Genomic DNA, 16,116 nt, shown 5'->3' on the forward strand with positions numbered 1-16,116 from the left:
CACTTATTTAGTACATGTAAAATCAGCGCGTGATATTTTGGGCGCGTGCAGAAAGCCGTGCCAACTAGGAGCAACAAACACAACACCCCACACAAGGAGAACGCAACCCGTCAAAACTCGTGGCTTTTCTTGTGTACGTTTTTCATTGGCTAGACGCTTGAGCACCTGCTGCCGTTGGAAGGGGAAAATTCGGAAATTGTCTCCCCCCCCCGCCCGTAAAACGTTCAGCGTAAAGGCTCGTGACGCTCGACCAATGAAATTCGTACACAATCCTTCGTTAGCGTGTTTAAAGGCTAGGTGCGTTCTCCTTGTGTTTGTTGCTCCTTTAGGTGCCAAGGAGGTGAGAGTGGTTTGTCATAATTTATTTTCAAGTTGCGTATTTCTTCGTTAGAGGGCTTACCTTTTTGTGTGTGACATCAATTCTATGTCAGTCCACAAAATTGAAATTATTTGAACTAGCCGACACCCATATGGATCAAAATTGTAAACTCATAGTACCTCAAGGGAATTCTAGGAGGTCTTTACATCTACCAATGCCTTTACAGATATCTACCAGAATCTTTGCGTTGGTTACTCTCCACACGAAAATACGAACAGGCTCATAAAGTTTTAAAGTACGCGACAAAAGTAAACAACATTGAAATACAAAACGAGCAACAAACAATGGCACAGCCTACGAGAGAAAATTGATGAGGTATATTATCTATAAATCTACGCAATATAGTTTTAATTTTAAGACTTGAAAGCTTTTTGAAGTCCAAAACATTTCCGATTTTATTTTATTGACGATATGTCTGCCTCTCACAGATTATGACATTAACAGTTTCTAGCAAAGTGTACAAATTCAATGTCTATGGTTGTTAATTAAAAAAAAATTACATTCGGAATTTTCCGCAAATAGGTGAAATAAAAAATTGAAACTGCTACGCTTGCCCCAGTGGGGTGGCGGAGTAACAGTGGGGTGGCGGAGTGGTTAGCACTTTCGCCTCGCAGCAAGAGGAGCCGGGTTCGATCCCACCTTGTGGCACTGGGTGAAAACTCGGAACAACTCCTTCCGCGTTGAGTTTGCAAGTTCTCTCCCCACTGGTTTAAGGGGTTTTCCCCCGAGCTCTTCGGTTTCCCCTTCCATAAAAACTTGTTGAGGTTAACGGTAATAGTGAGTGTAGGGAGCTGTTGGCTCGCGTGTAATTGTAACAAGGCCCCTTGAATTAATGGCTTTAAAAGTCGCTTGAGGACTTTGGCCTAAGGTGGTACCTTGGGTATTAGCTTAGCTGATTCTTATTATTATTTACGTACCTCGAGATAGAAGTGTCTAGACTCTAGAGGTTTAGTTTTACTTTTGGATTTGAAAAAATGATGCGAAAATGCCATGAAATTTCAATTTGTGAACAATATTAGGCTAACTATGGAATGAAAACTTTTTTTTCTTTTTCCGGGTGGTTTTCCGACTAACAACTCTAATACATTGTACGCTTTATTCCATCAGATTTTCTTCGGAAATTTAGATATTTAATGTCTATAGTATTACACTAATAAAATCCTAGAGTTCCAAATTTCTAAGTTAAAAGATAACCATTTTTAAAGTGCTTATAACAGGATTTTTTTACCTTTAAATCACATTTATTTTAACCTCAAGTTTAGCCTTACCGAAATTCACCTCAACGGTAACCTAAACTAACCGAATTGCATAGGCCAAACCAGTTAAATTGCCTTAAGTATAAGGTTAGTTTAGGTTAGGTTACTATATAGTATTGAAGTAACCCAATCACACCTTATTTTAAAATCAAACCAAATTAAAATTAACCTCAATTAACTTAATCATTGCTAAGAAATAGACAAAAGGAAAAGATATGACCTTAAGGTAAGGTAAGGTCATTTAAGTAGAAGGAAAGTAAGGGCGAGACGCCGATCCCAGGTTCAGGTTTAGGTTCGGGATCGGGGTCCGGGATTTAAGGGGTGAAATGGGGGTAAAATCGTCGAAAAGTCAATGTATTTATGATATTTCTCGCGACGATTTGTTTTTTCGTATATCAACATATTGTGTTCAGGCCAGCTTGTTCATATATCTCCGCTTATCGCGAGTGACACTTGAACGTATATCTTATCACGTTTTATCGTACGCAATAAGTTGAAATGATGTAAAAATTAAAATACATAACAAATCTGAAAAAACTAAAATAAAAATCAATTAAATTTAGGTTTAATTCAAGATAAGCTAACTGGTAAAAGTAAAATATCCGTTAATTTTACAAGTAAAGATCCATTAATTGTATAAAAATCAATAAATCCAAAACAAAATCCGATTTAAATAAAAAAAAATCGGTTGATTTGATTTTTATTTAAAAAATCCAAAAAAGTCCCAACCTTGGTTCTATCTAAGCCAAGTATTAGTCTGGGTCTTTATTATCGTCAAATCTGTGGGACCCCATTTCGGGATCTCCGGCCTTGGCAATCGTAGACAGTGTCGTGTTCTACAATTTTTTTACGGAAATATTTTGCGCCTTACGACCTTGTATGCTCCCTACACCACTTACATTTCAGCTCAGTTGAATATTATAATATTTTATATCTAAGGTGATAAAATTATTTGTCTAAAGTAATGTATAATTTGGAAGGAATTCAAATCGAACATAAAGCCAACGTTTTGCTCGCTAATGCAGAATAGAAAAATAAGAATTATGGGATTTTCACTAACTGTCATTGGGTACGTACACTCTGTTAAATAAGTCTTCGACCGTTGGGATTTTCGCACTTATTTGCGATTATCTGAAATACTATAAATGATAGCAAGTTGAAACCAATTTTATTTTTAATATTTTACTAATATCTTTCATACCTATGTCTTGATTCACGTGTAGCATTTCTATATCCGCCGGAAACGCGAAATATCGTTTTTGGTAACTTTTTTAATAATGATGTTACGCCCCTGAAACCTGCATTTTTGGATTCTAAATGGTCGATTCATATTTAAAAAGTGCCATTGTTTTCCGGCTACGTCAAACGGCTGCTAAGATATGGCCTATTGAAAATACGGGTCTCATTCGGAAAATTCTAAAATGGACGAGGCGATCGATAAATAATATCTTATTGTTGAGGAAAAAAACAACTCTCGTCGTTTCATCAATAAGCATATATATTGATTTAACGAGTTGTTGGAACGCTGTGGTTATATGCCGTATTAATTATTTTGATTAATTAGGCATTTTAGAATTTTCCGAATGAGACCCGAATTTTCAATAGGCCATATCTTAGCAGCCGTTTGACGTAGCCGGAAAGCAATGGCACTTTTTAAATATGAATCGACCATTTAGAATCCAAAAATGCAGGTTTCAGGGGCGTAACATCATTATTAAAAAAGTTACCAAAAACGATATTTCGCGTTTCCGGCGGATATAGAAATGCTACACGTGAATCAAGACATAGGTATGAAAGATATTAGTAAAATATTAAAAATAAAATTGGTTTCAACTTGCTATCATTCATAGTTTTTCAGATAATCGCAAATAAGTGCGGAAATCCCAACGGTCGAAGACTTATTTAACAGAGTGTACATACATATAAACATTGGTATAAGTAGTAGAATACAGTATATGTTTTGGATGCTGCTAATGTTACTGATAAAGTGTTGGTTGCACGAAATATCGATAGTAATAAAAACGAATGAATGCGGGCTTGTTTTGAAGCCCAGGACGTTCTCTTTCCAAAAATGTCATTGTCGAAACAAATTTCCAAGCCTAAGTGTATTAACTTTGAGTCCGAAACTGACCGTTTTCGCTCCCCAAAATCCTGAAATTTTCGGCGAATTTCTCTCCTCCGTTGCACGAGCAATTTGGGGCAAATCAAAGCTGTAGTTTTGTTCCTAAAATAGAAGGAAGTGGAGGGATTCTGTTTACTTGTAGAAGTTTTCAAACCAGAGGTTTTTAATTATAATATTAGGCCAAGAATGTATTTATCTATTCTCAGGGAGAATAAATTTGTCTAGACGATCGACGGACACGTTGAGGCCCTAACCCCCTCACGCTAAGGGGGGGGGGAGAAAAAGGAGGCGGTCTTATTTTTTGCGTCCTCGCAGCAGCGTTAATCGCGTCGGAAAACGTAATTTTTAAGAACCAATGAGATTGCAGTATTATTTGATTTTATTAAAGCGGAGGAGCATACCGGGGGGCACAACGGGTGGAATTAGAGAAACGCTAAAAATAATCTCAACATATTCATTCTCCCTGAGAATAAATAAATACATTCTTGATTAGGCTTATTATAGAAATAAAAATAAAAAATTTACGTGCGCGTTACGCGGTGCGCGCGACCCGACGTTTTAAGAAGAATTTACAATGAGCCTTCGGTTTCATATCGTGTTTCTACTACGTAGGCTTGTGTATGCCTATTTCAATTACTACTGCGTAGGACTTTTTCCTGGGTGTTAAATCAACCCGCTTTTAATCCCAGATGTAAAGAAATGTATTACAGACAATTAGCCAATGATACGCTTCACATTTTCTGACGTCATGGGTGCCGAGAAGAATTTTACAAGTCTGGAAATTCGCCGAAAAACTCGATTTCCACCATTTCGACTTCTTTTTATAATAATTCAAATAAAAAAGTTGCTTTTGGGTCTTGGTCCAAATACCGACTCTAAAAGTCTTAAAATATTTTGAGATAATTCCGCGTAAGTACGTTTTTGGTCGCTTTTAAAGTCTGTATGGCGACCTAACATTTTGAACCACTTATCGAGTCAATAAGTCTTATCATTGGAACTATTTAGCATCCGAACGCCAACCTTACATTGTAATAGTTGTCGTGACTTGTAAGAGACATGAAACATTTATAGCCCGACCAACGACCAACTTGCCCTGTAGCACAAAAGAGTCGCTTTTGGGTCCTGGTCCAAATACCGACTCTAAAAATCCTAAACGTTTTTGACATAATTCCGCGTAAGTATGTTTTTGGTCGCTTTTAAAGTCGGTATGGCGACAAAACATTTTGGACCACTTAAGACTCAATAAGTCTTATCATTGGAACTTTTTAGAGTCCGAACACTGACCTTAAATAGCTGTCGTGACTTGAAAACGACATGAAAAATTTATAGCCCGACCAACGGCCGACTTATATCCGACATTTTATTGGCCAATTAATCTCGCAAAACTGTGAAAGTTTGCGATTTAATAAAACAAATTAAAATATTTTTTAAATAACTTCTTTTCTGTACTCTACTTTTTCCAAAAAGATCATATATTCAATCTGCAAATGTTTGCTTTTTTAAAAATTTCTCAACTCGAGTAGGTTACATTCATGTAATTAAATGTGTTAGGTGAGATATTATTAATGAAGATTTATTTGTTACCTTTTCTAAACCCCATATACGGAACTCCGCACCATAGATTCGAGAGATTTCCAATTGACGGATTTGAAGGGAAGTGATTACCCACTTCCGTGGTCTCCAAAAAATCGGCCTCCATCAGTTATTCATTGTTTCACTCCCGTTCATGGGACTGCACCAACTATATATAAAAATTACCACGTAAAGTCGTAAATATATATATATTTACGACTTTACGTTTTCAGTCAGATAAAATATCAAAAAGGAAGTCGGCCCGACGCCGTTAGGCAGTTGGTCCAGTGCCTTTTGGTAGTCGGTTTAGGGTCAAACAGTCAAGGTCGGCCTATCCTATTTCGACTAAAATATTAATATTTTCGACCAGAAAAAGGAGGGTCGGCCAACGGTCGACCGACCATGCGGCTCGATACTTTTTGTCGACGTCGGCCCGACCCTGAATTGCTACAGGGGATAGGCTTAAGGTGGTGCCTTGGGTATTAGCCTAGCTGATTATTATTATTATTATTAAATTTGATGACCAGCTAATTTTAGTAAGGCCGTGATAACTTTTACCTGATAGTAATTTCTAGAATGACCAAACATTCATTTACCTGGTGTTAGGAATCTTTTACGTCTAGTAAATGTGACAAATGGGGAACCACTATTAACACCCTCTTCAGTGGCAAATGACTTTTTATAAGTATCTTTATTTTTCATGTATTTCAAACATGCGAAGCTACGTGTACATTTATCATTTTATGACCGCGATACTTCTCTAGAAAGATTACATTCCATTCTTCCTCTATTACATTTTTAAATACATTATTTCGTAGTAATTATATTCGTAATTGGTACATGTGGTGTATTGCTAAAACAAATTTAGAACAATATCCGAGAATAATCGTTTAAATTGTCCCGAATGAAAACGAATCAGCTAGGACATTCAGTGGGGTAGTTAGACCTTTGGCCCAACGGGGGGTCCCGGAGTTTTCCGCCTTTCTCAATAAACACCAGATTTCAGTCTCTCTCTCTCTCCTCTACCTATTTCCAGGGATAGCTCATATGAAAAATTCGGCCCCCAAAAAGTGCCGCCTAAAGTGGACCGCCAACTTAGCCTCCCTCCTGCTACGCCACTGAGTACATTAAGTTCTAACAACCAGGTGCGCTTTGAACGCTTGTGCCTACATTTAAAAAACTCTAACCCTGATTTGGACTACAGTGTTTCTACTAGTATTATAGTTTACGATATTAAACTAAACACTGTGTACGAACCATGAATTTATCAAAGGCTTATGAATAATTTCACGGTTCGACGTTTGTGTTTGAATACGCTGGTAGATACACGCGTGTCTTATGATATGTGTCTTATCGGAGTGACCAGGTTCGTTCAAGCAATGATTGGAGGTACCGTGATAAAATTCGTCGGCAGAAGAAAAGCGATGATTATTAGCAGCATTGTCTCCTCGGTTTGTTTTGCGGCTGTTGCGGCTTGTTACGGTACGTACAATATCGATATATCAAACCCCAAACGTTAACGTTATTGGTTACGATGCGACACGATTTAGATAGTCTTTACTATTTTTATCCTATAATCAAAATGCTCAGACTTTATTAAATAACGCTGTTTGAGATAACCTCACCATTCATTTCACAGCTTAGTCAATCAAGAGGTTACGAACATTTTAGTACGCACAATCTACCCGATGTGTGAAATTCATTTTGTATATTGGAAAAAATAACAATCACCCTGTATATTAACTTTATAAGGTTACTACAATCCTAAAATGAAGTTTAACTAAAAAGGAGTGCTCTCTCAACCATCCTCTATAACTAGGAGCAACAAACACAACAGCCCACACAAGGAGAACGCAACCCGTCAAAAGTCGTGGATTTCCTTGTGTACATTTTTCATTGGCTAGACGCTTTAGCGCCTGCTGCCATCGGAAGGGGAAAATTCGGAAATTGTAAAACGTTCATCGTAAAGGCTCGTGACGCTCGTCCAATGAAATTCGTACACAACCCTTCGTTAGCGTGTTTAAAGGCTAGCTGCGTTCTCCTTGTGTTTGTTGCTCCTAGCTCTATAAGTACAATATTTCAATCAAAATAATTAGTGCACTAAGCGTTAACTACCTAAGAGTAACGTCACCATAAATAAATCTCCATTACCGAGTTGTTTCAACCACCCTGTCAATTAATTAGGAAAAACATAATTTATCTAAGTAATTAGCGCACTTAGCCTAACCAACATCGTAGTCATTTTATTATAACAAAAAATCCAATACAACCTTTTTTCAAGCATTATAACAACGTACTACGTGAAAATAGTACCAACACCTTGATGTAATTGAAAGGTACGTTTTTAGTGTGTACCTGCCAGACTTGGAAATAGGGGGTGTCATTGACACTCAAAAGAAATTCAGGGCCAACCAAAATAAATATTAAACTTATTAATTACCATGGTTAAATGGTTTATACCATGAGTGTCTCCAGTTTTATTTTATACTCAAAATACTCAAAGCCCGATTTAAAGGAGGACTGTTTACAGAAAATTTTTAAATATAAATGAAATATGCTTTTTCATGATCATCTATATGATTTAATATTATGATAGATAATGTTAAATGGTTCATAAACTAATAAGTTTATTGATGCAAGAAAATCAAAATTAAATATTTCATATCTAATTTTTATATTTAATTTGTTCGGTGAATTTTAATTCCCCATCCCCTCCGTTTCAAAAATACTCGTGAAAAATAAACTTGATTGGGTCCCATGTAAAAATATCACCATTTCCACTACCTGCATCTGTATGTTTTCGAGGGGCTGATCACTCCCCGTAATCGGTGTACAAGCCGGTAGCTTTGACGGCACTAAAATGATTACGTAAGCGAGTACAGATTTAGCACTCTCAAAGGCTGTACTCATTTTCATATTTATGTAATCGGTGTACAGATTTTCAGGGAGTGGTCAGCCCCTCGTATGTTTTTGGGGTTATGGAATCAGTGATAAATTTTACTGACTGGAAGTTGTTAAGCTTAATAGGTATCGTAGTAGCAATTTTCATATTGGACACAGTCATGGGTAGATAAAATAGAGTCGTCATTCACCGTTTTCTTTCAAAATTTGGAAGGCTCGTGTTAAATAGTCTCATCCTTTTCAGGTTTTGGAATAAGTGATAAATATCATTGGGTGGAAGTGGTTATTGGCTTAATTGGTTACGTCGCTCATAATTCCAGTGGATCTGTTTACTACTTTTTTCTAAACGAAGCTTTTCCAACATACAGCAGATTGACCATGAAAGGTAGCATTAGAACAGTGTCCAGGCTAGGACAAATGCTTTCACCATTGGTCCATATTCTGGTTCGTATTTAACCATGAATTTTTTAAATGTTTTCGTTATAAAAGTGTCGGTTAAGGTAGTTGGACATAGGTCGCCCGAAATGATTTTTCAAGATGAGTTGGCCCTTGGTGGCTGGTTAAATGGCGTTGGAGGGTGGTGGCAAGCCCTTCCAGCACTCGACCCAACAGCCCCTTACTCTTTCTATTACCCTTAATATCCGCAAATTTGTTATAGAAAATGGAAACCAAACTGCTGGATGGAAAACCCCTCTAACCAGCAGGAATAGAACTTAGAAACTAAACGCAGAAGGAGTCGTTCCGAGTTTTTACCAATGCCACAAGCTGGGCTCCAACCCGGCTCCTCTTGCTGCGAAGCGAGAGTGCTAACCACTTCGCTAAGCCACTTCTCACTCAACTCCCTATCGTTGACCTCAATGCATCGGAGCATTTTCTTTACGCGTTTTATGGCGTTTAAATAAAAGAAAACACAATCCTAAGAACAGAGGTGTTGCTTCCAACGGCCACCTAATCAGGCCATTCAGGTCGTAATTCTCAGCTATCTAATAATAAATCCTGTCGCCTCGGCGGATTCGGTTGCTTGCTGTGGGGCGGCGGGTCCCCATAACAGGCGCTGTGGCCCTGTTTCCCGGCCTTGTGGGGCCCACCGGGATCTCCAGTGTGCCCGTAGTTCCCCTTTAGGCACCATTTCTAACGGGCTTTAGCTCATTACCTACGTAGGGAGGGTGCTGGCTTCCGATGCTAGAGCATCCACTCTCATTCCCACTGCTGTGTGCGAAGTGGGGGTTGGTCGTCCCATTGTTGCACCTTCTGCTGGGTTGGGCGGCTTGCGTCGAAGGTGCGACCGTCAGCGGTAGGGTTCTCTCGATACATTGGCTGTTCCGTCCCTCTCCGGGCTGTGGACGCTGGCGTAGTACATTATGATGAGGACCTCCGGTGGTGTGCCCTCTGTTTGCGGAACACCGGGCTATAAATCTGATACACATATCTGATAATAATCAATTAGATCAGTTTAATATTTTATATTTCCGAACCCTGAAATCTGAACTCAAACGGTTTCTGATTAATTATCCCAAGTAATTGATATTAACTGATAGATCTGCTATAGTTGATCATACCACATTAAGTTAGCTGAACACCCAAGGCACCACCTTAGGCCCGAGTCCGCTAACGGGCTTTTAATTTCTTTAAATCAGGTTAGTATTAAATCCAGTGGAAAGCGAATAAAAATAAACAGTTGTCATAATTACGAACGGAATTTAATTAGAGGCATTTTAAATCTGCTCACATTCTCACTGTCAGCTTACAATGAATTCAGATTAGTTTCGGATTTAGAATACATGGTTTGCATTTTCACCAATATTAACGTAAATGAGGATAAACTTATATCTTATTTATCATTTTGTTGGCTCGAGTCAGGTAACGCAACTGTTATTTGATAATCCTATTTTAATCATTGAACAATGATCCATTTTCATTAATTTTTCAGAGTTAAAAAGTAAGTTATTAAAAGCCTTTATGAAGTTAAAATCTCAAACAGACATTTTGGTATAAAAATTTAAGAGGTTTTGCGCTTGTTGCAGCCTACTTCCAGGGGCTAGTAGGCCACACTTTGAAGCTCCCTGGCGCTCTTTTAACTCATCGAAGGAAAATTGAAAAAAAAACAGGCATACTTCTCAACTCACCCCCTACAATTTCTTAAAATTTTTGCATAACCTTTTCAAACACCCTGTATTTTATCGAACTTGGAAATTAACGGAAACTTTATTGCGTTGTATATTTTATGAATCTAGTTACTGAAAATAATTTTTTAAACAGGGTAAGGTTCATGGCTTATTGGTGATTTCAATTATTTATTCGGTATTTTCCATTATCAACGTCTTGTGCGCGTCACTTCTACCCGAGACGAGTCACATCCATTTACCTGACACCTTCAATGAAACTGAAAAGTAAGTGACGAGCGAATTATTTTACAACACCCACAGTACCGCGATTAGGGAAAGTATAATTAAAAACTGTTTTATATTTGATATAGGCTTGCAAGCCACGAGCCGATAAAAAGGACAACAAACAAAATTAAAAATGAAGATCAACTTAATCAAATGCTTTAAGCAGTTCTTATTATCTCCTTCTTATTAATAGTACCGCCAGATTGTTTCTCAAATCATTACTTTGTGACATTATTTAGAAATCGTCAATTTACCTTTATTTTTTATATCAACAAGCAAAGCTTAAGTTGAAAAATCTAGGTCGAAAATAGCAATTATAGAATATTGCGGTTGAAAGTATTAGCTACCTTTAATAATAAAAGTATAGGAAATTCTACGATTTATGTGCAACAAATTCCACTGAGAGATTAATAACAAGTCTGTCAAGACCGTAATATTACCTCTCCTCGGAGTGGATTTATTCGGCTTACAACACTATAACTACGCTTAATCAAAACTGTTACAACGGCGATAAATTTGTTTTTAGAAAAGAAAAATAAGAAAGCGGGCCGTACATTTAAAAATTCAAACTATTATTGTTACCCATAAACAAATATATAATAATAACTCAATCGATCAGCCATCAAAACAAAAATAACCCATAGAAAATATATAATAATAACCCAATCTATCAGGCTTCAGAGCAAAAATAACGAATACAAAAATATAAACTAACTCAATCGATCAGGCTTCAAAGCAAAATTAACCCATAGAAAATATATAATAATTACCCAATCTATCAGGCTTCAGAGCAAAAATAACGAATAAAAAAATATAAACTAACTCAATCTATCAGGCTCCAAAGCAAAAATAACCGGAAGAAAAATATAACGCAATAAAGCCACAAATTACTTCGAATATTTTAGAAACTAAGCAATAGAAAATGTAATTATAGCAAAAAGTACAACAAATTACCATTATCAAATTCAAATTTTCGACGTTACTATAATGCAACCGGATAAATTTTAGAACACGATGCATACACTTTAAAACCTCCGTTAACACTGGACGATTTCGCGGGGGAAAAAACTGTTAAAAAGCAAAGCAAAATATGAAACAGGAACAAACCAACGATATGGAAAAATAGACAAAAAGAACAACGTTATCACGATTAGTAAAATAACATAAGACCCTTCCTTTGTCTGAAACACAAATTCTTATTATATTACAAAAAAAGCGTATCCAGAAAAAATAAACCTACTGACAACAAATAACGAGTAAAGAAAACAACATTGATAACATCAAAAGTAGCATAATATAATAACCCGTAAATAAATTACAAAAAACTCACGGGCTAAGCTGAGTTTATAATTTTCAAAGAAGCGTATCATGTAACATTCGCCTGTCATGCAGGAGGGCTCGGTTTCAAATCCCGCCTGATACTATCGCAAATTGATAAAAGGAAGTATACCGTGAACATTTGGTAGAAACCCTGCCATTTGGACGTTGAGACTTTAACCGTAACCCTCAGCACTCGGTCTGTCCAATAAGTCAAAGATTCTTCACATAAACAATAGCAGTTCGCAAAAGAAAATTATACTACACCTTAAGACGAAATGAGGGCGCTTTTGGAAAAACCTTTTCCCTAATTCCAAGAAACTGCGAACGCAGAGATTTCAAGAAACTGCGTACGCAGCGATTACACTTTGCTCCGAAAATGCGAACGCGTTCTCAGCCCAGATAGACAGATCCACAGACACACACACAGATACACACACCGACAGACACGCGGATTGTATTACCCCTCCTAGAGGACTATGAGGTAAAAAATGTAAACTTTAAAAACTATTATTGGTGGTTCTGTGGTAGAGCGTCCGCCTGTGTGTTGAGACGTTTACCGTAACCCTCAGCACTCGGTCCGTCCCAAAAGTCAATTAGAAGAAGTTGGAGAGAAAACACCCAGAACCGTTATAAAGCTAACTCAACCAACTCAACACTCACAACCGTCATAACACACTACAGTCTACACATAAACATTACAATAACAAACTTTCCAATAAAGCTGAGTTGAAACCCTCGCGACGGTGAGCTTTAATGAAAATAAAAACACACAATTTATGTTATATTACAAATATACATGTATATATAAATTTAATTATATGGGTCCATCTCATCTTCTATTTCAATGTGCTTTCAGTGTAGTCTTCGAGGAGTTGGTCCTCGTCAGAGATTTCATTTGATTCGTCTGAAGAAAATTAATTGTTCTTTAAGTAGTTATAGGGCGAAGATGAAATGGAACCAGATAATTAAGGTTATACAAGATGGAAGGCAACGCCGTGGTCCGTGGTTCAGCCTCGATACTTCTCCTCGTACCCTTCTGCGGGGTTGACACTTCTACAGGCGCTGGTAGGTCAAAAATTTCAAACTTCACTTTAAGTTCTATAGGATTGGTCGTTATTTTCGACCTCTTTAATTTAAAAAAAGAAAGTAAAAAAAAGGGTCAACCCAAATATTCTTTACCACATGTCCTATAGAACGGAAACTGAAGTTTCAGATTTTTGACCTATCAGCACTTGTAGAAGTGTTCAACCCGCAGCGCACTTGTGTTCTACGAAAAGTTCGTCAAGTTGAATGGCGCCTCGTTTTCACAGCCTCTTGTACACAAGGAAACGCCATTCTCGAACATTGAATTTTCAAATGTAATATGGAATTATAATACTGAATAAAGCAAGGCACACGAAGGAAACATTTTGGTACAATAAGCTAAATTATTTTTTTCCAGCCAAAGCTAGCCCAAATCTTTGGCGGATTTTGGGCTATTTTAGGAAAATTCTTTTTAAATTTAAAACTAATTTTTCATTAAATTGCGCGGAGATCAACGCGTGAAAGTAATTAGAAGATAATTTTGGGGTTATTATTATTATTATTGCGATTAGTGCTGTTGCGATATTCCGCCAGGGGGCTAGTTTCACCGCTAGGGGTCGCTGAGAATCAAAATTTATGTGGGTGCAAGCTGATTTTACACGGATTCATAATATGCAAAAATATTTTTGAAATATTCGATGGGGAATTTATGCCGTTTTTTGGGCGTTTTGGAACATAGTGATCCGGTGTGTTGTGGTTATGGCTTGTTATGGGAATATTCTGAGGTTCTAAATTGTAATCAAAAGTAAATGGAATTTTGATGAAATGGATGATTCTACTAAAGGTATGTAGCTATTGTCCTTGAAATAAAATTAGCTTTGAAAATTTAAGTCTGATGGCTTGACCCTTCATTTCTAGATTTTTGTCCTTCGCTAATTTGTGGAGTCTGAGCTTGCAACATAAATTAATAACTTTCTTAATGATGATGTTCGATTCCAACTTCAGCATCAAACATGTTCGTGGTGATCTGGGACGATGTCCATGCCAACAATATTTCGTAATACAGCAAGTTCTAGTTCTTAGACATAATTTCTTTTATAGAGAGAGGAATATCTCTTCATAACAACTTAACAAAATTGTCTAAAAACCAAGGAGATCTTGCTCAAATTATAATAACATAATTAAACCTACACGAAATGATCCTTGGTCAAAATTTAAAGGTGAGAAGTTAGCATCACCGGTTTTTTCTATTTCACTTTCAACTGGATGTAATTTCTTTAAATTAAATAAAAAAATATTTTGACTATCTTTACTTGTTTTAATTCTATGGAAACCAAACCAGAGTTGGAATGGCTTTTGGTGTGACCCACCTTTTGCCATTTACAATTTGTATACCCCGTTCTAAAAAGTGATCATTACAAATTAAATCATGATTTGAATGTGTCGCGATTTACAGCAATTGTCCATTGAGAAAGTATTGTAGGTTTAGATAAGGGAAACCTATAGTTATACAAAGATTTTAAATAAGAATGAATATTCATCGAAGTAATATAATAATTTATTCCTACTTATGGAATGAAACCTTTTCCGGTATTGTTTTACTTGTTATTGCAATGCGTAAAAACACGAATATTAACCTTTTTTACCAAATAAAAACAGATTTTTAGTAGAAAACACTTTTTCTATTACTTTTTAATAAAAAAAATCACCAAAACAAATTATGAAACATGTTAGCTAACATAAAAGTACTACCCGTTTATCAAATTCACCCCTAAAGTTTTTGCGTCTGATTTTAAACCGGATAAATATTCTTAATATAATAACCTGTAACTATTTTGATGTACTGTACTGCCACATATAAGCTAACACTAGCTTAGTGACCGATTTCTTTATTATATAAATAAATAAGCGTTAGGTACTACGTGGCCTAGGCCAAGCGCTCACTGCTCCTCGTAACGTCTCCGTCCTAGCTTCCACAAGCCTTTACTTCGTAACGGAGACAATGCCTTGTGGAAGGTAGGGCGGATACGAAACAGAGAGCCAGTGGGCGCCTAGTCTAATGCGCCACTAAAACTTAAATGGCGCTTTACACGTAGTACCCCAGGAATACGGAACAACTGCCGGTTGTCTGCTAGTTATCTCTCCCGTATATTTTTGGCAAATCAAACTCCGCGTAAGGTGTCTATCAATATTATCTATATTATAACAAGATGTCACGGACATTTAAGTACACACAATCCCACTGATGTATTAACTTAATAAACCCAAGAGGAATATTATCGGAAAAGAATTATTCGAGTTACCTGGTTTTGAAAATAAGGTGGCGAAACGCGAGCACTTTAATGTAAATTTATTTAAAAAAAAAACCAAGTTTTTCGAGTTACCTGGTTTTGGGAATAAGGTAGCGAACAAGTTTTTCGAATTACCTGGTTTTGGAAATAAGGTGGCGAAACGCGAACACGTTCATTTAAATTAATTTGTATAAAAACCAAGCGTTTCGAGTTACCTGGTTTTGGAAATAAGGTGGCGAAATGCGAACACGTTCATTTAAATTAATTTTTATAACAACCAAGTTTTCCGAGTTACCTGGTTTTGGAAATAAGGTCCAAGTTTTTCGAGTTACCTGGTTTTGGAATTAAGGTCCAAGTTTTTCGAGTTACCTGGTTTTGGAAATAAGGTGGCGAAACGCGAACACGTTCATTTAAATTCATTTTTATAAAAACCAAGTTTTTCGAGTTACCTGGTTTTGGAAATAAGGTAGCGAAACGCGAACGAGTTAGATGGCACCGGTATCAATTGGCACGAAATTAAAATATGACAATCGACCAAAAACACTAAAGTGGGCAAATGCCCCACTTCTCGGGCTGCGACCCCAAAAATTACGAAAATCCCGTCGAGGCTATAATAGTGCCTACCGATTGAGATATCAATCGCCTTTGTACCACTAACGTACCGCGAGCAATCGTGTGTACGGCAGCTGGTCAAAAAAATATTTAGTGGCACACTTATGCTTAACTTCTGGGCATAATAAATATTAAGGGTCACACTTATTTTTTACGCGCCTGTTCATACGTTATTCTTATTGCAGGCAGGCTTTCAATGGAATGCGAATATAGCTTCAGCGCGTAAAGAATTCAGGTATGACGCGAAATG

At 37.0% G+C, this 16,116-nt stretch overlaps 1 protein-coding gene across 1 annotated transcript; it reads left to right on the plus strand.

The window, feature by feature from the left end:
- Positions 1-2,617: 2,617 nt before the first annotated feature.
- Positions 2,618-10,788, plus strand: LOC149925080 (solute carrier family 22 member 12-like). The gene is made up of 4 exons (XM_090160626.1): positions 2,618-2,704; positions 8,475-8,674; positions 10,490-10,620; positions 10,707-10,788. The coding sequence occupies exons 2-4, from the start codon at positions 8,609-8,611 to the stop codon at positions 10,780-10,782; spliced, it is 273 nt and encodes a 90-aa protein (XP_090016752.1). The 5' UTR covers positions 2,618-2,704; positions 8,475-8,608; the 3' UTR covers positions 10,783-10,788.
- The last annotated feature ends 5,328 nt before the right edge of the window (positions 10,789-16,116 follow it).

Source organism: Leiobunum rupestre, chromosome 10, assembly GCF_980474605.1.
Source record: "Leiobunum rupestre chromosome 10, qqLeiRupe1.1.hap1, whole genome shotgun sequence".
Classification (NCBI taxonomy): Eukaryota; Metazoa; Arthropoda; class Arachnida; order Opiliones; family Sclerosomatidae; genus Leiobunum; species Leiobunum rupestre.

Coding starts and splice junctions, on each gene's coding strand:
- LOC149925080 (XM_090160626.1), top strand. CDS start 8,609: ATGAAAGGTAGCATTAGAACAGTGTCCAGGCTAGGACAAATGCTTTCA. Junction 8,675..10,489: donor CACCATTGGTCCATATTCTG/GTTCGTATTTAA, acceptor TTTTTTAAACAG/GGTAAGGTTCATGGCTTATT. Junction 10,621..10,706: donor ACCTTCAATGAAACTGAAAA/GTAAGTGACGAG, acceptor TATTTGATATAG/GCTTGCAAGCCACGAGCCGA.